Genomic DNA, 27,329 nt, shown 5'->3' with positions numbered 1-27,329 from the left:
GCATTCAATGTCATTCACTAAATGGTTCCTACCAGCACTTGTGAAGAGCTGAAAGGGCAACTGAATGATGAAGGGCCATCCTATCAATACTTCATATAAGGGCAGAGAAAAAGCCACTCAGGGACTACTGTACCCCACAGCTGGCCATTTGGAATCAGAAACCTGCTAGGGAATCACAAGTGTCAACTACTACTTGAGGGATCAGGTTGCAGGTTAATGTCGTCCCTTCCTTGGACCATCTCCCAAATATAAATAGAGATGGATATAGATAAAGAGGGAGAGGGAGAAAGAGAGAGAGAAAGTGAGAGAGAGAGAAAGAGATTGAGAGATTCCATATTCCAAAATCAGCAAATCACTGTGTAAATTAAAGGCTCTGGGCTCTTGTTTAAATGTAAATCCTCTTGTGTTGTTTATCAGTTGCTCAGGTACCTCTATGAGAAAATGTAAACAAAGACACAGAGAAGCAAGTAGATAGTTTGCAGGGACAGGGGTGGTCAGAGACAAGTCATTCCTTACTTTGTGATTCTGTCATGAGCTACGTCTGACTACAGCCCCCATGTGATGGCACCAGTTCATGTTCCAGCCTACTTCCCCCTCTTAAATGGAACAGTAGGCAAAATCATTCCTCAAAAAGTCTTGCAAAAAGGAAAAAAAATCTAACCAACAAAGCTCAAGATCAGGGAGCACATAAAAAGCTGATGACATTCTAGGGGAGGAAGCAGCTGGTGACCATCTGCTAGGAGAGAGTACACTAAACTCAAGTGTATAAACAGAGTTAATTCCACATAGACTATAGTTCTGATTTAGGTGAATAAATTCTATAGTATGTGTGTTCTCTTCCATTCAGAACTTTATAAAAAAGGTAATTATAATTCAACAAAAATTCATTAAGTGATGATTACACAATTGTTATGTCAAGTATTCTTTGTCAAAGTTTAATACATGGAGACCAACTTTTGAAGTCATATTTATTGCTGTGTGGCCTGTAGTAAGTTACTTAACCTCTTTGAGCCTTTGTTTCTCAATAAAATGCAACCTATTTCATGAATTGTTATAAGCTACTGTATAAGAAGTACACAGAAGAGTATATTTGTAGCATATCATAAATACTTAATAAAGGATGGCTCTTACTATTAAGAGAAAGTATTGTGATCCCCTGTGGTTAAGAACAAAATCTTTGAACTTAGACTTTTGCTGAAGTCTTGAATCTACCACTTTCTAGACATGTGATCTTAGGAGTAACCTCTGAGATTGAGTTTTCTCATTTGTAAAAAATGGAGGGGGGGAAACAGGATCTAGATCCTTGGGGTTACTACTGTGAGGACTTAATGAGACAATTCAGATGAAATGCTTATTAAAATACCTAGTACATAATAATTGCTCAATACTTGTTAGTTACTGCTATTAATAGAAGGGACAGCAAAAAGTAAACACCACTTAACTCCTCCCTACAGGAGCTTATAGTTTTAGTGGAAAGAACCGGCCTACACACATGATCAGGGTAAGTAGCAGGACATAATTCTGTGCCAAATGAGTAATACAAGCAGCATGTGTATTCGGGATTTGACAGAAGACAGGAGTAAAGGCTGGAGTAGTCAAGTAGATTTCAGCTTTCTGAAAGCTCACTTAGCTGGAAATGCAAGCTGCACCCCCATGCTGGAAGCCCTTTGCTTTTCCTCGTTGCAGTACTGTATGAGGACACTGGTTTCTGTTTCAGATAATGGTTACTCTTATTTCAGAAATGGATTCAACTGCAAATGCCCAGAAGAGCTCTGCTCAGCTGTGGGCCTGTTTGCTCCCTCTGGAGTTACTAGCCGGTCAACACTGGCTTATTTTAGTAAGTAGAGATGCTCCTCAACTTATAATAGGGTTACATCCCAAAAAACACCTCATAAGTTGAAAATATCATAAGTTGAAAATGCATTTAATATATCTAACCTACCGAACATCATAGCTTAGCCTAGCCTACATTAAATGTGCTCAGAACACTTATATTACCTACAGTGGGGCAAAATCATCTAACACAAAGCCTATTTTATAAAGTGTTGAATATCTCATGTAATCTGTGGAATACTGTACAGAAAGTGAAAAACAGTGGATGTATGGGTAATCACCATTCATGTACACAGCTAAAAGCACAGTGGGCCTGAAGAATGTTTGAAGCATTGAACTAAAATCAATTACACACGAGAGAGTATCTTACTGCATATCGCTAGTCTAGGAAAAGATCAAAATTCAAAATCTGAAGTACAGTTTCTACCAAATGTATATCGTTTTTGGCCTCATCATAAGTCAAAGCATTGCAAGTCTGTATTTTGAAACTCCCATGAGCTAAAGCAAGTGAACCAAGAAATTTGCCCACATGTGAGATGTTGGGCTACTTTAAAAGCTAATGCAAAATACTTGGTTTCAAACTTCTAAAACTCAAATGCACATAGGGCTGGGGCAGGTGGCACACAAGTGGGTGGCACACAAGTGAGTGCCACAGTCCCTGTAGTCTTAAGGCACCACCTATGGAAACTATATTCCTCGGGTACCACAGTTTTAAACCTGGGCAAAAAAATTCAAATTTAAAAAACAAACAAACAAAACTCCACTTTGTGGTCCAAATAAAAATGTCTGAGCCCTAGTTTGTGACCTCTACTCTGAAATGTATCAATGAGATTGATATCCTGAGGCTGCCACATGCTGTTATGCCCAGTGCTCCACAGGGACCCCTAATCAGCATGTTTTGTATTAGATTCTGAATAGCAAAACTGTATAATCCAACCAATACTGACTACTCAAATTTGAATACTTTAGCTGCCACAAACTCCAAGAAAACTGAATGGCCATACCAGAGCCTCCAAGTATCTGCCTGATCTGACTCCAGCGTCCATTCTGTTTTTCACACATGCCACACTCATTCCTGCTTCAGTCTTTGTTCTTACTATCCCCTCCAATCCAGGATCTTCACATGGCTAGCTCCTGCTCATCATTCCGGTCTCATCTTAAATGTCATCACTTTGGATGACTACTCTACGTTCCCTCAGGCCCTCCTATCACTCTACTATATCACCCTGTTTAATTTTCTTCAAAGCATCCATTCGCTAAAATTAGCTTGTTCATTTACATATTTTGCTTCTAGTATATAAGCTTCATGGAAAAAAAAAAACTTTTCACTGGGTGTCACGTACACATAAAATAGTGCATGGCACATGATAGATACATGATAAAATTTTTAAATATGTTTTTATTGATTTTTAGAGAGAGAGGAAGGGAGAGGGAGGGACAGAGAAAAAAAAATCAATGTGAAAGAGGAATATCTATCAGCTGCCTCGTGCACACATCCTACTGGGGATCAAGCCCACAACCTGGGCATGTGCCATGACTGGAAATCAAACTGGGACCTCTCAGTCCATGGAATGATGCTCAATCCACTGAGCCACACCGACCAGGGCTAATAAAATATTTTTGAGCAAGTGAATCAATGTATGGCTTGAATCTCAAAGTCAATACTATCATAAACCCTCAGACCTTCTACCACCCAATTTCAGGTAAGAAGTTTCAGTATCATAATAATCATGTGACAAATCTAAGAGCTAAATTTCACTGATATATCAATGTGTTACAGTGTAAGAAAATCAAGTGAGAAAATATTTTAAAAAAACAACAATAAAAAAACTTACGGATAAAATCAAAGGCATCTCAGTTTGGCTGTTATTGACTTCTACTTGATAAGATAAGCAACGGCTACGAAAATTCTGTGACTTTTTTCCTAGCACATATAAGCCATCACGTTGGAAGAAGAGCCTTTTAATATGTGGAGGATCAGGTTGTACTGAAAGATACAAACAGAAGAATACAAATTAGGTTCCACAGTTTATTTTTTAATCCTTTTTATAAAGACTGGTTTATTGATTTTTAGAGAGAAAGGAAAGGAGAGGGAAAGAGAGAGAAAGAAACATCAATGTGAGAGCACAACATCAATTGGCTGCCTCCTGCACACCCCCTACTGAAGATCAAGCCCGAAACCTGAGCATGTACCCTGACTGGGAATCAAAACAGCAACCTTTTGGTGCACAGGATGATGTCTAACCAACTAAGCCACACCATGCAGGGCCCAGAGTATATTTCGATGAGATATATATGTGAGTACAGAAAACGAAGGTCACAAAATTTAATCAAAATAGGGCTGATAGTTTTAATGGCTTTACATGGTCAGACATACAGTTTTGGATTTCTGATTAGCCATGATTAATGTAGGAAGCTTAATTTAAATTGCCTAGTAAGAGGTGGATTCCAAAATGGCGACAGAGTGAATGGAAGCTACACAGACCATCTCTTAGGACCAAACTGGAATTACAACGAAAATAAAGACAAATCGTCAGGAAAAAGCAACAGAAAAGCAGCTTGGAGGACCACATAACCAGGGATACTGACTCAATCCTGGTAGGACTGTGGAGGCATGAGAGGGGGGCTGGGAGCCGACAGTCAGCAGCTTGGCAGCAGCCATACCTGTGAAGAGCGGCCTTAGCTGGGAGCAGCGCCCTCTGGTTAAACTCCCAAGCGGCTCCACAGAGCAGAGCCGAGACACAGGCTAAAATAGCCACAGCCACTTACCTTGGGCTCCGACAGAGGGAGGGCAGACTGGATTGGAATTATGTAGGGACACTCAGGATTTGGATAATGCTCAGAGATTTTGCTGAGCTGCTTTTGCTGAGTAGCAGCCACAAAGAACCCTGGTCATCTTACTCCTTCCTAGGGTACTGGGGAGAGGCAGCGGCCCCTCCCTCCCAGATTCAACGCCACCTGGTGGCCATTGAAATGCAAACTGAGGCCCTGGCTGGTTTGGCTCAGCGGTTGGAGCATCGGCCTGTGGTCAAGAGAGAACCGGGTTTGGTTCCCGCTAAGAGCATGTACCTCGGTTGCAGTTTGTCCCCGTCTCTGGTTGGGTTGTGAGGGTGGCAACCACTCGATGTGTCCCTTTCACGTCGATGTTTCTCTCTCTCTCTCTCTCTCTCTCTGTCTCTCTCTCTCTCTCTCTCCCCTACTCTATCTGAAGAAAATATCAAAAAAAAAAAAGAAATGCAAATTGAGGCCCATTAACAACCAGCATCTGCACCACCTTCAGAAAATCCCCTTACTCTGAACACATGAGGGAGTTTTCCATTCAACTGAGAAGCCAATAATCTTCAAGTTACCACTACTGATATCATCCAGACAAAAAGCTAGAGGATAACTGTACCATTCCTGGCTAGTAACTATAACCAGGAAAGTAACACATGACACTAGTGTTTAATGTGGGTCCTCCCTGGCTCATCCAAACCCAGGAGAGGGAGCCACAAACAGCAGAACACCAACACCCACAGAGAAAATTTGGCAGGCTCCAAAGCCCACTATGAGAGCCAAAATGTTGAAACACAGAAACAAAAGCCAAATGAAAGAACAAGAGACTTCTACCAAAGAGGAGATAAATGAGGTGCAGTTAAGCAAGTTAACAGAACTAGAATTCAGAGCCATGATCTTGAGGAAGCTCAACGGCATGTGTAAGGACATGAGCACCATGAGTAAAGACATAGAAATAATGAAAATCAACCAGCTGGAAATTAAAAACCACCAAGAAGAAATGAAGAATGACATATCAGAAATAAAGAACACATTGGAAGGACAACCAGCAGAGTAGAGGAGGCTGAGGACCGGATCAGTGAATTAGAAGATAGGGTAGAAAAAAATCAACCAATCAGAAAACCAAAAGGAAAAAACAATTTAAAAACAGGAAGATAGCTTAAGAGAACTGTGGGACAACTGGAAATGTAATAACATTCGCATCATAGGAGTCCCCGAAGAAGAAGAAAATGGGCAAGGGTTAGAGAATACATTTGAAGAAACAGTGACAGAAAACTTTTCTAACTTGGTAAAGGAAGAAGGCATTCAAGTTCAAGAAGCACAGAGAGCCCCAAGTAAGAAGAACCCAAACAGGCCCACACCAAGACACAGTCATTAAAATACCAAAAATTAAAGACAAATAGAGAATCCTAAAGGCAGCAAGACATAAGCAACAGGTTACCTACAAAGGAAACCCCATGAGGCTCTCAGCTAACTTCTCAATAGAAACACTACAGGCTAGAAGGGAATGGCATGAAGTAATCAAGGTCATGAAAAACAAGGATCTGAATCCAAGACTACTCTACCCAGCAAGGCTATCATTCAAAATAGAAGGTCAAATAAAGAACTTTCCAGACAAAAAGAGGCCAAGGGATAATATTAACACCAAACCAGCACTGCAAGATATGCTAAAAGGACTGCTGTAATTAGTAGAAGAAATAGAAAGAAAAATATAACTATACTAAAGAAAAATGACAATAAATAAGTACATATCAATTATCACCTTAAATGTGAATGGTTTGAATGCTCCGATAAAAAGACACAGCTGACTGGATAAGAAAACATGACTCACATATATGCTGCTTACAAGAGACCCACCTCACAACAAAAGACTCACACAGGTTGAAAGTGAAGAGATGAAAAAAAATCTTTCAAGCGAAGGGAAAGGAAAAATAAAGCTTGGGTAGCAATACTCATATCTGATAAAGTAAATTTCAAAATGAAGGACATAACTAGAGACAAAGAAGGCCACCACATAATATTGAAAGGATCTATCCAACAGGAAGATAGAACCTTGGTAAACATATCTGCACCCAATATAGGAGCACCAACATACATTAAAAATCATCTGGAGGATTTCAAAGGAGAAATCAACAGCAATAATCATAGCAGGGAACTTCAACACCCTGCTGATGTCACGGGATAGATCTTCTAGACAAAAAACTAACAAAGAAACAGAGACTCTAAATGGAGCACTAGATCACATGGATATAATAGGTATCTACACAGAATTACAACCCAAAACTGCAGAATTCACATTCGTCTCAAGTGCTCATGGGACATTCTCAAAGACAGACCACATGTTAGGGCACGAACTAAGTCTCTATAGGTTCAAGAAAACTGAAATCATACAACTCAACAAAAAAAAAGACAAAGAACCCAATTGAAAAATGGGCAGAGGAACTAAATAGACACCTGTCCAAACAGGACATACAAATGGTTAAGAGACATATGAAGAAATGCTCAACATCACTAATCATCAGAGAGATGCAAATTAAAACAACAATGAGGTATCACCTCACACCTGTCAGAATGGACGCCATCAACAAATCATCAAACAACAAGTGTTGGCGAGGGTGTGGAGGAAAAGGGACTCTAGTACACTGCTCGTGGGAGTGCAGACTGGTGCAGCCACTATGGATAACAATATGGTGTTACCTCAAAAAATTAAAAATTGAACTTCCATTTGACCCAGTGATCCTACTTCTAGGAATATACCCTAAGAAGGCTGAAACACCAATCAGAAAGAATATATGTACTCCCATGTTTGTAGCTGCACTATTTAGAATAGCTAAGATCTGGAAACAGCCCAAATGTCCATCAGTAGACGAATGGATAAAAAAGCTGTGGTACATATATACAATGGAGTACTATGCAGCTGTAATAAAGAAAGATCTCTTATCCTTTGAGACAACATGGAGGGACCTGGAAAGTACTATACTAAGAGAAAGAAGCCAAACAGAGAAAGACAGGTATCATATGATCTCACTTATTTGTGGAATATAATGAACATAACAATCTGAGGACTGGGGTAGTCCCTGAGACGTGGAGGTGGAGTACAGACTGACAATTCCCAGAAGAGGCGGTGCTGGGAGAAGAGATAAACCACAGAACTTATATGCATGTGTGCATGAACAATGGACATGGACAACAAAGCTGGGGATAGAGCAGAGAGGAAGAGAGAGGGGGGAATCAGTGAGGTAAAAAGGATAAACATCTGTAACAAAAATAAATACTTTAATTTAAAAATAAATAAATTAATTAATTAAATAAGTTAATTAAAAAAGAAATCATATATTCTCAGCATCTTCTCAGATCACAATGGCATGAAATTAGAAATCAATTGCAACAAGAACATGAGAAGAAATTTTTAAAAATGGAGGCTAAATAGTATGTTATTGAACAATGAATGGGCTACCATGGAGATCAAGAAAGAAATTAAAAACTTCCTGGAGAGCCCTGGCTGGTTTGGCTCAGCAGTTGGAGCATCGTCCTGCGGTCCCGAGAGACCCAGGTTCGGTTCCCACTAAGGACATGTACCTTGGTTGCAGTTTGTCCCCGGCCCTGGTTGGTCATGTGGGTGGCAGCCATTCGATGTGTCCCGTTCACATTGATGTTTCTCTCTCACTTCCTCTCTCCCCCTCCCACTCTACCTGAACAAAAAATAGAAAAATGTCCTCGGGTGAGAATAAAAAAAAAAAAATCCTGGACAGCATGAAAATGAACACACAATAACATAAAAGCTATGGGATGCAGCGAAAGCAGTTCTGAGAGGGAAGTTTATAGCACTACAGGCCTACCTCAAGAAACAAGAAAAATTTCCAATAGACTATCTAACCTCACATCTTAAAGAACTAAAAAGCAAACAGATAGAAAACCTCAGAGGAAAGCAGAGGGAAGGAAATAGTAAACATCAGAGCAGAAATAAGTGACATGGAGACCAAAAAAACAAAACAATTCAAAGGATCAATGAAACAAAGAGCTGGTTCTTTGAAAAGATAAACAAGATTGATGGACCCTTAGCTAGACTCACCAAGAAACAAAGAGAGAAAACCCATTACACAAAATCAGAAGTGAAAGAGGAGAAATAATAACTGACACCACAGAAACACAAAGGATTGTTAACAAATATTATGGACAATTATATTGCAACAAATTCGACAATCTAAGCGAAATGGATAAATTTCTAGAAACACACAGTCTCCCAAAACTGGACCGGGAAGAGATAGAAAACTTGAACAGACCAATAACAACAAAAGAAATTTAAAATGTAATCAAGACTCTCCCAGCAAACAAAAGCCCAGGCCTGGATGGCTTCATGGGGGAATTTTAACGAACATTCAAAGAAGAACTAACACCCATTCTCCTCAAACTATTTCAAAAAATTCAAGAAGAAGGAAGACTTCCAAATTTGTTTTATGAGGCCATCATAATTCTAATTCCAAAACCAGAAAAAGACACTACAAAGAAAGAAAACTACAGGCCAATATTCCTGATGAATATTGATCCCCAAATCCTGAACAAAATACTAGCAAATCGAATCCAGCAATTCATCAAAAAAATTATTCACCACGACCAAGTGGGATTCATCCCAGGCATGCAAGGCTGGTACAATATTTGCAAATGAATAAGTGTGATACACCACATAAACAAAACGAAAGATAAAAATCATATGATGCTGAAAAAACATTCGACAAAATCCAACACCCATTTCTGACAAAAACGCTCAGCAATCTGGGAATAGAGGGATCATATCTCGACATAATAAAGGTCATATATGAAAAACCTACAGCCAACATCATACTCAATGGACAAAAACTAAAAGCATTTCCCGTAAGAACAGGAACAAGACAGGGATGCCCAATTTTGCCATTCTTATTTAACATAGTACTGGAAGTCTTAGCCTCAGCAATCAGACAGGAAGAAAAAATAAAAGGGATCCAAATTGGAAAGGAGGAAGTGAAACTGTCATTATTTGCAGTTGACATGATATTGTACATAGAAAATCCTAAAGGCTCCATGAAAAATCTGCTAGGTTTAATTAACAAATTTGGCAAGGTAGCAAAATAGAAAATTAACATCAAGAAATCGACAGTTTTCTTATATACCAATAATAAATTCACAGAAAGAGAAATTAAGAAAACAATTGCATTTACCATTGTGGCAAAAAAATTAAGATACCTAGGAATAAGCTTAACTAAACAAGTAAAGGACCTATTCACAGAAAACTATAGGACACTGAAAAAAGAAATAGAGGAAGATATACAAAAGTGGAAACAAATACCTTGTTCATGGATTGGAAGAACTAACATCATTAAAATGTCCATACTGCCCGTTCAGTGTGTCTCAGTAGTTGAGTGTCAACCCATGCAACAGGAGGTTGCCCGTTCAATTCCCGGTCAGGGCACAGTCCCAGGTGCTGGACCCAATCCCCAGTGAGGGGCATGCAGGAGGCGGTGAATCGATGTTTTCTCTCATCAATGTTTTTATCTCTCTCTCCCTCTTGCTAAATATCAATAAAGAAAAATATTTTTTATATGTCTATACTACCCAAAGCAATCAATGCAATCCCCACTAAATACCAATGACATGTATCACAGAACTAGAACAAATACTTCAAAAGTTTGTATGGAACCAAAAAAGACCCTGAATAGCCACAGCAATCTTGAAAAAAAAGAACAAAGTTGGAGGGATCACAATACCAGGTATCAGGTTATACTACAAAGCCATTGTAATCAAAACTGCTTTATAATGGCACAAGAACAGGCAGATAGATCAATGGAACAGAACAGAGAACCTGGAAATTGACCCAAGACGTTATGCTCAATTAATATTTGACAAAGGTGGCAGGAGAATACAATGGAGTAAAGACAGCCTCTTTAATAAATGGTGTTGGGAAAACTAGACAGCTACATACAAAAAAAAAAAAAATGAAACTAGACCATCAACTTACACCATACACAAGAATAAACTCAAAGTGGATAAAAGACTTAAATGTGACCCGTGAATTCATAAACATCCTAGAAGTAATTGTAAGCAACAAAATTTCAGATATCACATGCAGTAGAATTTTCACTGATACAACACCTAAGGCAAGAGAAACAGAGGAAAATATTAATACATAGGACTACATCAAACTAAAAAGCTTCTGCACAGCAAAAGAAGCCATCATTAAAATGGAACGGGAACCTACTATATGGGAAAGCATAATTGCCAATGGTACATCAGATAAGGGGTTAATTTCCAAAATACGTAGAGGAAGATAAAGAACCCAATTAAAAAATGGGCAGAGGACCTAAATAGAAACCTCTCCAAAAGGGACATATAAATTGCCAGGAGACATGAAAAAATGTTCAACATCACTAATCATCAGAGAGACGCAAATTTAAACAAGTATGAGGTATCACCTCAAACCTGCCAGAATGGCTGCCATCAACAAATCATCAAACAACAAGTCCTTATGAGGGTGTGGAGAAAAGGGGACTCTAGTACACTTCTGGTGGGAATGCAGACCTGTCCAGCCACTATGGAAAACACTATTGTGTTACCTAAAAATTTAAAAATTAAAAATTGATCTGCCATTTGACCCAGTGATCCCACTTCTAGGAATATATCCTAAGAAGCCTGAAATACCAATCAGAAAGACTATATGTACCCCCATGTTCATAGGAGCAGTATTTATAATTGCTAAGATCTGATAATAACCCAAGTGTCCATCAACAGATGAGTGGATGCAAAAGCTGATTCATATACACAATGGAGTACTATGCAGCTGTAAGAAAGAAAGATCTCTTATCCTTTGAGACGACATGGAGGGACCTGGAGAGCATTATGCTAACTGAAATAAGCCAATCAGAGAAATACAAACACCACATGATCTCATATATTTGTGGAAAATAATGAACAAAATAGACTCAGAGACATAAAAGGAGTACGGTTCAGACTGACAAACCTCAGAGGAGGACGTGGGGGAGGGATGAGATAAACCAAAGAATTTATATGCACATATGCATAACCAATGGACAAGACAACAATGCTGGGGGTGGGATAGGGAGAAGGGTGTCTGGGGGGGGAGGGGAGGAGAAATATCTGTAACAAAAATAAATTAATAATTTTAAAAATCTCAAAAAAAACCCAAAAACTTACCATGAGAATCTAAAGGCACTATATTAAAGGATGGTCTAATTTTTCCTGCATTATCCTTGACCATCACTTGAACACTCTGTTGTTCAAAACTGGAATCCTTCATTTTAGTAGGAGTAAAAGAACAGCTAATACGTTGTCCTTCTCTATGGATGTTTTCACATTGAAGAATTTTTCCCAGGCTGCTGTGCCTAAAAGGTAAAATGAGACAATTTTCTGCATTATTTTTAAAAAGGAACTCAAGAAACAATGGTAGAAGTTTTTGTTGTTGTTTTGTTTTTTAATGACTAAAGATGACCACAAAAAGCAATATTTACAATATGGCTAGATAGCTTTTTCTAAAACCCTATTTTATATAGTTCCATTTTATACCCCAAGAAGAAACAAATGTTCCTTTTTTATGAACACTGGTCCTTTTCAATAGCTATGGAAGCTATGAGTACTGGTTCTTTTTCCTCTTCTGAATACTAGGTGTTATGAGGCCAGGCTGAGAAGTTTTATGCTTCTTGAAAATATCCCGTGTGCTGAATTCCACAGTCCTCCTCTGGTCTTTCTTTCTGCTCCTTCCTTGTTTTCTTATCTTGTTCCTTTCCCTTTTCCTCTTCTCAGAGGGTTCCCACCCAGTCTACAGCCATCTGCACATTCCTCTTTATTTATTACTCCCTCATCTGTTCACCCCAGAGTTATCACTTCCATCCCCTGACTAGAATTTCTATGCTAGGGATGCCTAGTCCTGACTTCTCACCTTGGATCCAGTGCCAGATTTCCAACTGCTCCATTTGAGTGTTCTACTCTTGCCTCAAATTTAACATCCAAAACATATACGCCCTCTTCCCTGATATTCTGCCTTTTCTTCTAATGTTCCCAATTTCTACCAGTCAGAACTCATTTCCTCTAGGCTCCTCAATCACAGCCTTTGAAATCACCTTTGCCCCCTCCTTTCTTTATATTCTATCACCAAATTCTGGTATTTCTTCCTTTGCAAAGCTTCTTGGATTCTCTTCTGTGATATTCCCATTGCCCTCACCCAGTTTCATGTCCTAATCACTTCAGGCTTCATGTATTCTCCAGACTGACTTCTAGGATCATCATTACTAGTTCCCTCCAATTACTGCCAGCTCTATGTTCCAGAACACACTGGCTTTCTAAGTGTCTTACTCACCATGTGGCTTTAACTCTCTTCCAATACCTGTACTGCTGGTATATTATTTCCCATTTCAAAAACCTCTACACATACCATTCCTCAAATATCATCAGCACCTAGCAGAGTGCAGGCAGAGAGAATATGCTGATTAATTACACTTTATTGTCTACACTATCAAAGGATTCTGTTTTGTAGTAACTGGCAGAAGACATAGAGTTGAGTTTTATATCATCAGCCACAATGGGAACTGTGCAAATTTTCAGCAGAAAAGGGAAACTGTTTAAATAATGGACTAAGAGTAAAGAGTCCCAAACCCTTGACCTGTTAGTGCAGAATCATCTGTAGTCATTTATTTATTTATAATATGGTTTTACTAATTTTTTTTAGAGATAGAAGAAGGGAGAGATAGAAATATTGATGTAAGAGAGAAACATCGATTGGCTGCCTCTTGCCAGCCTCCTAATGGAAATGGAGCATGCAACCTGGACATGTGTCCTGACTAGAAATTAAGCTGGGCCCTCTAAGTCCATGGGACAACGCTCAATCCACTGAGCCACACCGGCTGGGATATCTGTACTCATTTTGCTGATTTCTAGGCCCTGGGAAAAGCCTTCTAAACAGGATCCTCTGGGAGAGTATGCTAGGAATAAGCACTTTGACAGCAATTCTCCAGAGGATTCTGCTGCAAATCAGGTTTTATAAAACTCAGGTCTACTCCCATAAATACGGTCTACTGATCTTTGACAAAGGAGCAAAGGCAGTACCAGGAAGCAAAGGCAGTACCAGGAAGCAAAGACAGTCTTTTTCTTTTTTTTTTTTTATCTTCACCTGAGGACATTTTTGCATTTATCTTCAGATAAAGCAGGAGGGAGAGGGGGAGGAAGAGAGAGAAAAAAAACATCAATGTGAGAGAGACACATTGAGTGGATGCCACCCACATGACCCCAACCGGGACCAAGGACAAACTGCAACTGAGGTACATACCCTTAGTGGGAACTGAACCCGGGACTCTCTGGTCCACAGGCTGACTCTCTTACCGCTGAGCCAAACCAGCCAGGGCAAAGATAGTCTTTTCAACAAATGGTGCCAGAACAACTAGACATCCACATGCAAAAAAAAAAAAAAAAATCTAGTCACAGACCTTACACTCTTCAAAAAACTAAGCTCACAATGAATCGCAGACCTAACTGTAAAATTTTCAACTATAAAACTCCTATGTGATGACAAAGAAAACCTACATGAACTTAAGCATGATAATGACTTTTTAGATATAACCCAAAGGTATGATCTATAAAAGAACGAATTACCTGTGCATCCTTCAGTTCTCACTAAAACAGGAAATTCTCAAGGATCATTCCCTGAATTCCACACAGAACAGTTTTGGTGATATATTAAGACCTTCTGCACTTGTGAGGTATGATTAGACTTGTGTGTTGGATAAGCTTGAACCTGAATACTGATTGGGATACCCAGCCCTGCCTCTTAGAAGCATTGTGACCTTGGCCTTGTAGGTGAGAGTAAAGATCCTGTACCATTAACTCATTGACTTGCAAGCATTGCCTTTTATAAGTCTAGGTCACTAGCCAATCTGGGGCAATCCAATCTTCCAAATTTGTGTGAAAAGCAGACCATACAGGAGAAAAAAATGGCAGCAGAGTGAATGGAACCTAAACAGACAGTCTCCCAGGACCAATCTGGAATTACAACTAGAATAAAGACAAATCATCAAGAAAAAAACAACTGAAAAGCAGCTGGAGAGAACACTTATGACCAGGGATACAAAGAGGACAACAAATCGAGCCTGCTAGAAACTGCAGAGGGGCAAGAGGGCAGGCTGGGAGCCCACAGAGAGCAGCAGAGGGCTGTTTCAGCTGTGAGCAGTTACCTCTTAAAAGTTGGGGGTTAAAATCCGAAGCTGGCTCCACAGCAAAGACTGGCGGGGCATGGAAAGGCGCCCGCATAGCACCTGACTGAGATCACCAGAGATGAGGCTTTTCCAAGAAGGAGAGGTGCAGAAAAAAAAAAAAACAAAAAAAAAACAGCAGTTACCTGAAGGGACAGAGCACTAAATCAGCCACAGCCACTCACCTCTGGCAGAGGGAGGACAGAGAGAACTGGAACTGTGTAAAGAGAGTTGGGGTGTTGGGGCTCAGGGGTAAGAATTGGGAAGGAAGACACGGGAGTTTTATGTTGAATCACTCCCACATAGGACAGTAGCCATCGTACTCAAAGAGCCCCTGGGAGAAGCAACAGCCCCTCTCTCAGGAATTTAACATCACCAGGCCAGGCAAGAGAAATGTAAATTGAGGCTCATTAACAGCTAGAGACTACCAGTAAGCAATTGCCCCACCCACTGGAAATCCTCTTATACTGTACACGTGAGGGATGTTTCATTCAGCTGATGGATATAACCACAGGCTCACCAAGTAACTGAGACTAGTAGCCTAGAGGCAAAAACTAGAGGATAACTGAACCTTTGCTTGGCCTGAAAATCTACCCATGAAAGTAAGACTGGGTGCTCCCACACTCATCCAAACTCAGGAGAGGGAGCCACAATCAGCAGGACACCAACACCCACAGGGAAAATTTGGCAGGCTCTAAAACCCAATGACAGCCAAAATAGTGAAACAAAGAAACAAATCCCAAATGAAAGAACAAGATAATTCAACAGAAGATTAAATAAATGAAATGGAATTAAGCAAGATATCAGAGGCAGAGTTCAGAGTAATAATCATAAGGAAGCTCAGCAGCAAGAGTAAAAAGCTCAGCAGCATGAGTAAAGATGTAGAAACATTGAAAACCAAACAATTAGAAATGAAGAATGACATAGCAGAAATAAAGAACACACTGGAAGGAATAACCAGCAGAGTAGAGGAGGCCGAGAGCTGGATCAATAAATTAGACAACAGGGTAGAAAAAAAATCACCCAAGCAGAGAACCAAAAAGAAAAAAGAAAAAAAAACAATTAAAAAAATGGAAGACAGCCTAAGAGAACTGCAGGGCAATATGAAACATAACAACATCCACATAATAGGAGTACCACAAGAAGAAAATGAAAATGGGTTAGAGAATATTTTTGAAGAAACAGTGATAGAAAACTTCCCTATCTTGGTGAAGGAAAAAGGCATAAGTATAAGAAACACAGAGAGCCCCAAGTAAAAAGAACCAAAGAGGCCCACAACAAGACACATCATAATTGAAAACCCAAAAATTAAAGACAAAGAGAGAATCCTAAAGGTAACAAGGGATAAGCAACAGGTTATAAGCAAAGGAATCCCCATAAAGTTATCAACTTAATTCTCAACAAAAACACTACAGGCCAGAAGGGCATGGCATGAAATAATCAAAGTCATAAAAAACAAGGATCTGAATCCAAGACTACTCTAACCAGCAAGGCTTTCATTCAAAATAGAAGGTGAAATAAAGAGCTTCCGAGAAAAATAAAAATAAAAAAAGGTTAAGGGAATATATTGGCACAAAACCAGCACTCCAAGAAAGGTTAAAAGGACTTCTGTAGTAAGTAGAAAAAACAGGAAGAGAAACATAACCATAATACACAAAAATGTCAATAAATAAGTACATATCAATAATACCTTTAAATGTAAATAGATTAAACACTCTGATCAGAAGACAGAGTAGCTGAATGGATAAGAAAGCATGACTCATATGTATGTTGTTCACAAGAGACTCATCTCACAACAAAAGAATCACATAGGTTGAAAGTAGAGGAATGGAAAAAAAATTTCCAAGCAAACGAAAAGGAAAAAGAAGCTGGGGTAGCAATACTCTTATCCGATTAAATAGACTTCAAAATGAAGGCCATAACTAGAGACAAAGCAAGCCTCTACATAATATTGAAAGGATATATCCAACATGAGTATACACCTTTAGTAAACATATATGCATCCAACAAAGGAGCATCAAAATACATTTAAAAACCTCTGGAGAACGTCAAAGGGGAAATCAACAGCAATACAATCATAGCAAGGGACTTCAACACCTCGCACACATCACCGATTAGATCCTCTAAAAAAAATTAACAAGAAAACAGACTCTAAATAATGCACTAGATCAAATAGATAAATCTACAGAGAATTAGACCCCAAAACTACAAAATTCACATTCTTCTCAAGTGTACATAGGACATTCTCAAAGATAGACCATATGTTAGGACACAAATTAAGTCTCTACAAGTTCAAGAAAATTGAAATCATATTAAGCATCTTCTCAGATCACAATGGCATGAAATTAGACATCAATCACAACAAAAACATTCAAACACACTGAGACTAAATAACATGTTATTAAACAATAAATGGGTTACCAAGGAGATCAAGGAAGAAATTAAAAACTTCCTGGAAACCAACTAAATGAACACACAACCTAAAATCTAAGGGGCACAGCAAAAGCAGTCCTGAGAGGGAAGTTCATAGCACTGCAGGCCTACATCAAGAAAAAGAAAAATTTCTAACTGACTAACCTCACAATTTAAAGAACTAGAAAGCAAACAAACAGAAAAACCCAGAGCAAGTAGAAGGAGAGAAATAGTAAAGGTCAGAGCAGAAATAAACGACATGAAGACCAAAAAAGAAAAACAATTCAAAAGATCAAAGAAACAAAGAGCTGGTTCTTCAAAAAGATAAACAAGATTGATGGACCCTTAGTTAGACTCACCAAGAAACAAAGGGAGAGGACCCGAATAAACAAAATCAGAAACAAAAGAGGAGAAGTAACAACTGACAACACAGAAATACAAAGGATTTTTTTCAAAATACCATGAACAACTATAAGTCAATTAATTGGACAAACCAGGCAAAATTGACAAATTTCTAGAAACACATAGTCTCCAAAAACTGAACCAGGAAGAGATAGAAAGCTTGACCAGACCAATAACAACTAAGCAAATCGAAAATGTAATCAAGAAACTCCCAGCAAACAAAACCACAGGCCCGGACGGTTTCATGGGGGAGTTTTACTGAACATTTAATAAAGAACTAATGCCCATTCTCCTCAAACTATTCCAAAAAATTCAGGAAGAAGGAAGACTTCCAAACTCCTTTTATGAGGCCAGCATCATTCTAATTCAAAACCAGATAAAGACACTACACAAAGAAAGAAAACTACAGGCCAATATCCCCGATGAACATGGATGCCAAAATCCTTAATATAATATTAGCAAATCGGATCCATTACATTAAAAAGTACATCCAATACATTAAAAAGTTATTCGCCATGACCAAGAGGGATTCAAGGCTGTTACAATATTCGCAAATCAATAAATGTGATAGACCACATAAATAAAATGAAAGATAAAAACCATTCAATCATATGTATCAATAGATGCTGAAAAGCATTCAACAAAATCCAGCACCCATTTCTGATAAAATCACTCAGCAATGTGGAAAGAGAGGAATCATATCTTGACATAATAATGGCCATATATGAAAAACCTACAGCCAACATCATACTCAATGGGCAAAACTAAAAGCATTTCCCGTAAGAACAGAAACAATACAGGAACACCCACTTTTGCCACTCTTATTTAACAGAATTCTTGAAGTCTTAGCTACAGAAATGAGACATGAAGAAAAAAATAAACAGGATCCAAATTGGAAAGGAGGAGTGAAACTGTCATTATTTGCAGATGACATGATATTATACTTAGAAAACCCTAAAGACTCCATCAAATATCTACTAGATTTAATCAATGAATTTGGAAAAGTAGCAAGATACAAAACTAATATCAATAAGTTGAAGGCATTCTTGTTTGGGGGGGGTATTTTTTTTTAATTAATTACTTTAATTTTGTTACAGATGTTTCCCCTTTTTCACCCATGAATACCCCTTCCTCCTCCCTCCCCACCCTGTCCCCACCTGTGTTGTCCATGTCCATTGTTCATACATACAAACATATACGCTCTCCCCCCCACCCCCTTTTCAGGGGATTGTCAGTCTGTACCCCACTTCCACATCTCTGGGACTACCCTGTTCCTCAGACTGTTATGTTCGTTATATTCCACAAATAAGTGAGATCATGTGATATTTGTCTTTCTCTGCTTGGCTTGTTTCGCTTAGGATAATACTTTCCAGGTCCCTCCATGTCGTCTCAAAGGATAAGAGATCTTTCTTTCTTACAGCTGCATAGTACTCCATTGTGTATATGTACCACAGCTTTGTTATCCATTCGTCTACTGATGGACACTTGGGCTGTTTCCAGATCTTAGCTATTGTAAATAGTGCTGCTATAAACATGGGGGTACATATATTCTTTCTGATTGGTGTTTGAAGGCATTCTTATACACCAATAATGAACACATAGAAAGAGAAACTAAAAAACAATCCCATTTACCATGGCAGCAAAAGAACTAAGACACCTAGGAATAAACTTAACCGAAGAAGTAAAGGACCTATTCCCATAAAATCACAGAAAATTGCAAAAATAAATAGAGGAAGATATAAAAAAGTGGAAGCATATCCATTGTTCCTGGATTGGAAGAATTAACATCACTATAATGTCCATACTACTCCAAACAATCTATAGATTCAAAGCAGTCTCCATTAAAATACCAATGACATATTTCACAGAACTAGAACAAAAACTCCAAAAGTTTATATGGTACCAAAAAACATCCTAAATAGCCATAGTATTCTTTAAAAAGAAGAACAAAGTAGGAGGGATCACAATACCAGATATCAGGTTATACTACAAAGCCATTGTAATGAAAAGAGACTGGTACTGGCACAACAATGGGCATATAGATCAATGGACAGAACAGAGAACCCAGAAAATTAAAAATTGATCTGCTATTTGACCCAGTGATCCCACTTCTAGGAATATACCCTCAGAAGCCTGCAACACCAATCAGAAAGAATATATGTACCCCCATGTTCATAGCAGCACTTTGAGACAAGATGGAGGGAGAGTATTATGCTAAGTGAAATAAGCCAATCAGAGAATGACAAATATCACATGATCTCACTTATTTGTGGAATATAATGAACAAAATAAACTGATGAATAAAATAGACCCAGAGACATAGAAAGGAGTATGGTTCAGACTGACAAACTTCTGAAGAGGGGGGTGGGTTGAGAGAAGCAATAAACCAAAGAACTTACATGCATATATGCATAACCAGTGGACATAGATAACAATGATGTGGGGGGTCGGAAGGAAGGTGTCAATTGGGGAAAAAGGAGAAACATATGTAATAAAAATAAATTTAAAAAATAAATAAATAGGCTAGATTTCATTAAAATTAAAAAGTTCTGCCCTGCAAAAGGCAATATCAAGAAAATAAGCCACAGAATGCCAGAAAATATTTGCAAACGACACACCAGCTAAAGAACTGTTTTTCAAAATATACAAAGAACTCTTAAACCTTATCAAGGAAACAAACAACTCAACTAAAAAATGGGCCAAAGACCTTCACAGACACTTTACCAAAGATATACAGATGGTAAATAAGCATATGAAAATATGCTCCATATCAGGTCATCAGAGAAATAAAAATTAAAGCAACAAGATACCACTAAACACTTATCAAAATGGCCAAAATCCAGAATTCGGAAGACAGTTTGGCAGTTTCTTAAAAACTGAACATACTCTTACCATACAATCCAGCAATCACAATCCTTAGTATTTACTTAAAGGAGTTGAAAACTTATGTCCACATGAAATCCTACATACACTATCATTGCTAGAGTTTGAAAACAATCAATATGTCCTCCAATAGGTGAATGGATAAATAAACTGGGGTACACCCAGAAAATAGGACATTATTTAGCCCTAAAAAGAAATGAATTATCAAGCCATGTAAAGGCATGGAAGAAACTTAAATTCATATTACTAAGTAAAAGAAGTCACTCTGAAAAGGCTACATACTACTGTATGATTCAAACAATATGACATTCTAGAAAAGGCAAAGTATGGCGACAGTAAAAAGATCAGTAACTGTCAGGGGTTAGGGTTGGGGTAAGGGATGAATAGGCAGAGAACAAAGAATTGTTTAAGGCAGTGAAAATACTCTGCATGATACTATTATCATGGATGCATATTATTTACTATACATGTGTCCAAACCCATAGCAAGAGTGAGCCCTAAGATAAAATATGGGCTTTGGGTGATAATGATGTGTTAATGTAGTTTATCACTGGTAACGAATGTATCACTCTGGTGGGGAATATTGATAATAGGGGAGGCTATGCATGTGTGCGGGCAGGAAGTATATGGAAAATCTCTGTATCTTCCTCTCAATTTTTGTTATAAATCTAAAACTGCTCCAAGAGAATAAAGTATTTAAAAAAAGAAAATAAAAATTTAGATCTAGTATATTTAATCCTTCAAAGGCTATGCAAAAAAACTGCTTCAATATAAAAAAAATGTTCTTATCCCTTAAGAAATAGTACATAAAGCTTTTCTTCTAGTTGTAGGCCCCAATGGTTCATAAATGAAAACAGTCTTTTAAAAACTCATTGCCTTGGCCAGCTTTTAGATCAGACAGGCCTAGAATGTTTTCCATAGACAGCCAGAAACAGAAACCAAGACACTTATGACATTTTTGTTACATAACTAAAGAAAACTATGTAGAACATTTTTTGTTTCAAATAATTAGATTACCTCTAAGGGGTAATCTTTGAGATTCCTTTTTTAATTTTGTACCATGAGTATTTCACATATTCTCATGGACCCCAGATATGAAATTTAAAATTTTTGTTGTAATTTAGAAAAAATAAGGAAATGAGAAATATTGGCTTTGAATAGACAATTTGGTGGTGCGGGGGGGGGGGGTGGGGGGGCTTCCTGTGAAAGATCAGATGATAACCTAAGAAGGCATTCAGGTGCTTCGTGTTAAAAATTTACACACTGAAATCCTCCATAGACTCACGCTGAAAACATAAGGAGAGAATGGACAAATTAAAGACTGTTTCCTCAACTCTGAAGATGATTAATGTGGTAAGAAATTCCCTAAAATTCACTGGCATGGCTAGTCTATAGCTATTAAGATCAGGCTCCTTCAGTGCCAGACTATCCCTCCAGAGCCACAAGTCACTGCTCTGGGCTTCAAAATGACACTACATTTTTGGATTGGGTATTAGGGAAATAGTCTGGCAGTTTGACATGATTTAAACTGTTATCTAAATCAATTCCAAATGCTTGGTAAGGAATAAGCCATGTGTCTCTTTTGTGGTTTTGATAGGAGAAAATCTCTCTAGGGGAGAGCAGAAAAAGAGGAAGTATGGGCTAGGTGCTAGTCCTGTGAGGTGGAGAAGGAGGCCAGCAATGTGTAATGGTTACATCTGCAAAGGAGTGGGTGAATAATAAAAAACAATACAGCTGCCCAGCGGGTATGGTTCAGTGGTTGAGCATTGACCCATGCACCAAGAGGTCACCGGTTCTATTCCCGGTCAGGGTACGTGCACAGGTTGTGGGCCCGATCCCCAGTGGGGGGCATGCAGGAGGCAGCCAATCGATGTCATCAATGTTTCTATCTCTCCTTCTCCCTCCCTCTCTTTCTAAAATCAATGAAGGAAAAAAAAAATTGAAAATAAAAAGCAAAACAATACAGCTATCATGTATGGAATGCTTACTTTATACATGTGAATGGTTAGGCATGGCTCTAAACACTTTTCATACAATAGCCCTCACAACAACCTTAAAAAGTAGTACTATTATTACTATCCTTGTTTTACAGATTTCTAAAACTGAAGCTCAAGAGAAGGCACTTGCCCCAAATCACACTTGCTAGTAAGGAAGAGAGCCAAGGTTTGAACCCAGGAGATGTAGTTCCAGAAAAGAATATGTTATGGGATAGTGAGGGCAGAAGATATAGAATCTATATCAGCACTGCCCAACAAAATTTTCTGGGATTATGGAAATATTCAATGTCTGTGCTTTCTGATACCGGAGCCACTAACCACATGTGAAATTCTTTTCTCTCTTGCCCTTATTCTATGGCCTTGATGTCAAGGTGCCTCTTAAAGAGTAACCGAAAACACAGATAAGACCCCAAAAAGACAGGTGCTTCTAAATCTTCAAAGATGATAGAAATGTTTATAGCAGTGACAGGGAGATCAAAAGCTAAGAACTACTCTGTAGCCAGGACTACAACTGTGTATTTTAAAGCCATTATTAAAGGTTTCTTATTTGACAGTTCCTACATGACTGTGGTAAAAATCTCCAATATATGCTGCATTGAATGAAACATGTATATGTCAAGCCAGAAGAACTATAGACATATATTGTGTAAAAGAAACATATATTGTGTAAAGAAAAAAAAATCAGTAATGGAAACAGTTTCAGCAGATCACACAGATGTGTCTTAGACATGGAACCAAAGTCACAAAGAAACGGAGGTCATTTTAATGTAACACCACACACCATGGAAATACTAGTGCTGAAATAAATCATTTAAAAAAAATCAAACAGAAAAAAAAAGCAAGGATGGGTGGGAATGAAGCACGAAGAATACCTATAAGGAGCTATTTACAATAAAATGTTTCATTTGGAAAAAAAAAAAAAAAGACTGAGTAATGAAGTTTTAATTTGCTTCAATTTTAATTAAAATGTAAATAGTCACATGTAGCTAGTGGCTCCTGTGTTGGAGAGCACAGGCCTATACTCTAGCAAAAGTCCACCCTACTGACCAATTCTGGGAATGTGTGTGACAAGAAGTGCTATCCCTGATTCCGGCACCCTCATGTGCCAGCGAACCACTACTCTCTTGGGATGACTTCTTGAGCCACTTCCAATGATGGGACATTATGCCCTGCACCAAGGCCGAAAGGCAGTCCAAGTACTGTCTGCTGTCAGTTTTGGCAAGGCACTGCATTAACCCAGAGGACGAAGAATGCTTTTTCAAATTAGTTGGTCCAGTTTTTTGTAAGTTATTCACCCAGGAGGGCAATCATTTTGCAATTTGCTCTAAGATTTGGTTTGTGGTAATATATTACCCAAGGCACTTCCCTATTTTTCTTACAAGAAATCCAAGGACTAGACCACAATCTATCTCTAGTGTCAGCCCAATTCCTATATCTGGGTTACTTTCCTGCATAGTCTGCCATGGAATAAGACAGTTTTAAGACGTCTTCCCTTCCTTTCCCTGTCCCCTCTATAGACATGGATTCTTTAAAAGGTCTTCCCTGTGATTATACCAATAAGGATTCCAGGGAAAGTAAGAGGAGTTAAGAGCACAATAAACACAGGATGTTGTCAACTTTTAAGACCTTTTAAAAGCCTGTAATAACAGCTCTCTCCAGACTACACTGCAACATCATCAGAGGCAGGCTACTCCTTTTAAGGCTTAGTTCTCTGGCTCCTTCACTAATAATTCTCTATGGAGTCAAATCTACTCAATCATCCCCTTTGTAGTGCTGAATTATGATGTTTATGAGTTGTTTATCCCTCCTAAATTCTCACCCCAGTCCCAAATGTTCCCTTGCTTTGGATCCTACCAAATATTCAAAACTTATATATGGAACACCTACCATATGTCAGGCACAGGGGTAAACAAGATACAGTCCCTGCTCTCAGGGGAGACTGCACTCTGGAGAGGGCTAGCACTAAGTAAACAGGAAATGACAACACAATGTGCTGAGTACTGTGGCATGGGAAAGTACAAGGTACCATGGGACACAATGATGATGGGGTACAGAGAGCTAGACTTGAGAGGTCAAGAAAAACTTTCTGGAGAGGAAGTGATGTTTGAGATAGATAAAGACAGGCCAGTCAGTGTGACTTAGTGGATTGAGCATCATCCCATGGACTGAGAGGTCCTGGTTTGATTCCCAGTCAGAGCACATGCCCGGGTTGTGGGCTCAATCCCCAGTAGGGGACATGCAGAAGGTAGCTGATCAATGTTTCTATCTCTCTCTTCTGCTCTCTCTCTAAAAAAAAAATCAATAAAAATAAATTTTAAAAAAGAAGATAATGATAAATAAGAGGCATCCAAGTGACAGGGCTACCTCTCTACATTTTAAGCTTTTAGAAGAAAAGATATATGTTTCTTATTTCAGCTGCCCATTTAGTTCTTTACCCACAATGTGTGCTAATTAACGTTTTATTGAATTGATTAACCTAGTCCTTTCTTCCTTGTCCTGTTGCTAATAATTCTAGCCTTTAAAGAAAAATGATTAAAGATCAACTTAGGAATTTTTCAGATTTTGTAGCTATAGTAACAAATATCAAATGTAAGTTATCTTGTGGGGACCTAAACTACTTTTTAACCCTGAATATAATATGATTTTCCTTTTTCAAGGCAGACACCAATGACTCATACATTGCTGGTGGGAATGTAAAATGATACAGCCACTCTAGAAAACAGTTTGGCAGTTTGTTATAAAACTAAATACATAATTACCATAGGATCTAACAACTGTATTCTTGGGCATTTATTCCAGAGAAATAAAATGTTCAAAAATATTTACAGAGGCTTCATTCAAAAAATTAGAAACAACCAAGATAATCCTTCAATAAATTAATGCTTAAAGAAACTGGTACATCCATAGCATGGAATACTACTCAGCAATAAAAAGGAATAAACTGGACTTCCGGTCAAGATGGAGGCGTAGGTAAACATGGTATCGTGTCCTCCACAACCACATCAAAGTTACAACTAAACTACAGAACAACCATCATTCAAAGCCGCCTGAAATCAAGCGAATAGAAGTCCTACAACTATGGAATTAAAGAAACAGCTGCATCTAGACTGGTAGGAGGGGCGGAGGTGGAGGGGCTGGTCCCACACCCATGTGTGGTGAACAAAAATCAGGAGGATACCTCGGCTGGGAAGGTCCTCCCTAAGGACTGAGGGGTCCACGTCCCACACCAGGTGCCCCGCTCAGGGTTCCAGTGCTAGGAAGAGAAGTCCACATCACTGCTGGCTGGAAAAACCAATGGGAACTGAGGCTCAGGGAGGCTAACACGGCTGGAGCCCCTGGCAGCTCCTCTTAATGGGCCCGCACACGGACTTATCAAACTCACTCCCTCTAAGCTTGGAGGGGAGGCAGCTAAGGGGGCGCCAAAAACATACAGGGAAGAACTGAGCTGTTTGGCACTGGAGAGGGGACTTTCTCCTGGATAAATGTGCTGTCAGAGGCCTTTGTTCCTTTGGTGAGCCATTCCCTGGGGCAGCACACAGCCGCCATATCTGGGACTCCAGCAACCTGGCTCACACTGGTTCCCCCACCCTGGTGACTCCCTGAGGCCCCGCCCACCCCACCCAACTTTCAGGCCCACCCCACCCAACTTTCAGGCCCACCCAAGCTGTTGCCAGTTGCTTAACCATAGGATTGGCCTGTCCTGGATCCTGCTTCAGGTTTTCCTAAATTCTTTCAAACAAGCAGCATCTGGTCTCTGATAGCCCCATACCTCTCGTTAAGTAATACATAGAAACAAACACAGGGAGGCAGCCAAAATGAGGAGACAAAGCAACAGGTCCCAAATGAAAGAACTGAAAAAATCTTCAGGAAAAGAACTAAGCAAAATGGAGATAAGCAACCTAACAGATGCTGAGTTCAAAATACTGCTTATAAGGATGCTTAATGAACTTGGTGAGAACCTCAGTGAACTTAGTGAGGGCCTCAAGAGCATAAAAAAGGACCAGTCAGAAATGAAGGAGGCACTAACTGAAATAAAGAATAATTTACACGGATTCAATAGCAGAATAGGTAAAGCCAAGAAGCAAACCATGGGTTTGGAATCTAAGGAAGCAAAAAACCCCAATCAGAACAGCTAAAAGAAAAAAGAATCCCCCAAAATTAGGATAGTGTAAAGAACCTCTGGGACAACTTTAAGTGTGCCAACATTCGCATCTTGGGGGTGCCAGAAGGAGAAAAGAGAGAACAAGAAATCGAAAACCTATTTGAAACAATAATGGCAGAAAACTTCCCTAACTTGGTGAAGGAAACAGACATACATGTCCAGGGAGCACAGAGAGTCCCAAACAAGATGAACCCCAAGAGGCCCACACCAAGACACATCATCATCAAAATGCAAAAGGTTCAAGACAAAGAGAGAATCTTAAAAGCAGTAAGAGAAAAGCAGTTGGTTACCTATAAGGGATTTCCCATTAGACTGTCAGCTGATTTCTCAAAAGAAACTTTGAAGGCCAGAAGGGAGTGGCAAGAAATATTCAGAGTGATGAAAAGCAAGAACCTACACTCAAGATTACTCTATCCTACAAAGCTGTCATTTAGAATCAATGGCCATATAAAGAGTTTCCCAGACAAGAAAAAGTTAAAGGAGTTCATCACCACCAAACCCTTATTATATGGAATGTTGAAGGGTCTTTTTGAAGAAGAAGATAAAATATATGAACAAACAGAATGGCAATGAATACATATCTATCGACAACAGAATCTACAAACAAAATGAACAGGGAGAACAGAAACATTCTCA

General features: G+C 38.9%; 1 protein-coding gene across 1 annotated transcript in view; it reads right to left on the bottom strand.

The window, feature by feature from the left end:
• The window catches only part of IL13RA1 (interleukin 13 receptor subunit alpha 1), an 85,174-nt gene that overhangs the window by 29,941 nt on the left and 27,904 nt on the right, over positions 1-27,329 (bottom strand). Inside the window, exons 5-6 of the mRNA XM_036270432.1 lie at positions 11,794-11,981; positions 3,669-3,820 (exon numbers count right to left, since the gene is read on the bottom strand). Coding sequence (XP_036126325.1) covers positions 3,669-3,820; positions 11,794-11,981 — 340 coding nt within the window. The remainder of the gene's footprint in view (positions 1-3,668; positions 3,821-11,793; positions 11,982-27,329) is intronic.

This window comes from Molossus molossus, unplaced genomic scaffold (assembly GCF_014108415.1).
Source record: "Molossus molossus isolate mMolMol1 unplaced genomic scaffold, mMolMol1.p scaffold_m16_p_2, whole genome shotgun sequence".
NCBI classification, from domain to species: Eukaryota; Metazoa; Chordata; class Mammalia; order Chiroptera; family Molossidae; genus Molossus; species Molossus molossus.
This window is presented reverse-complemented; position numbering and strand designations above follow the sequence as displayed.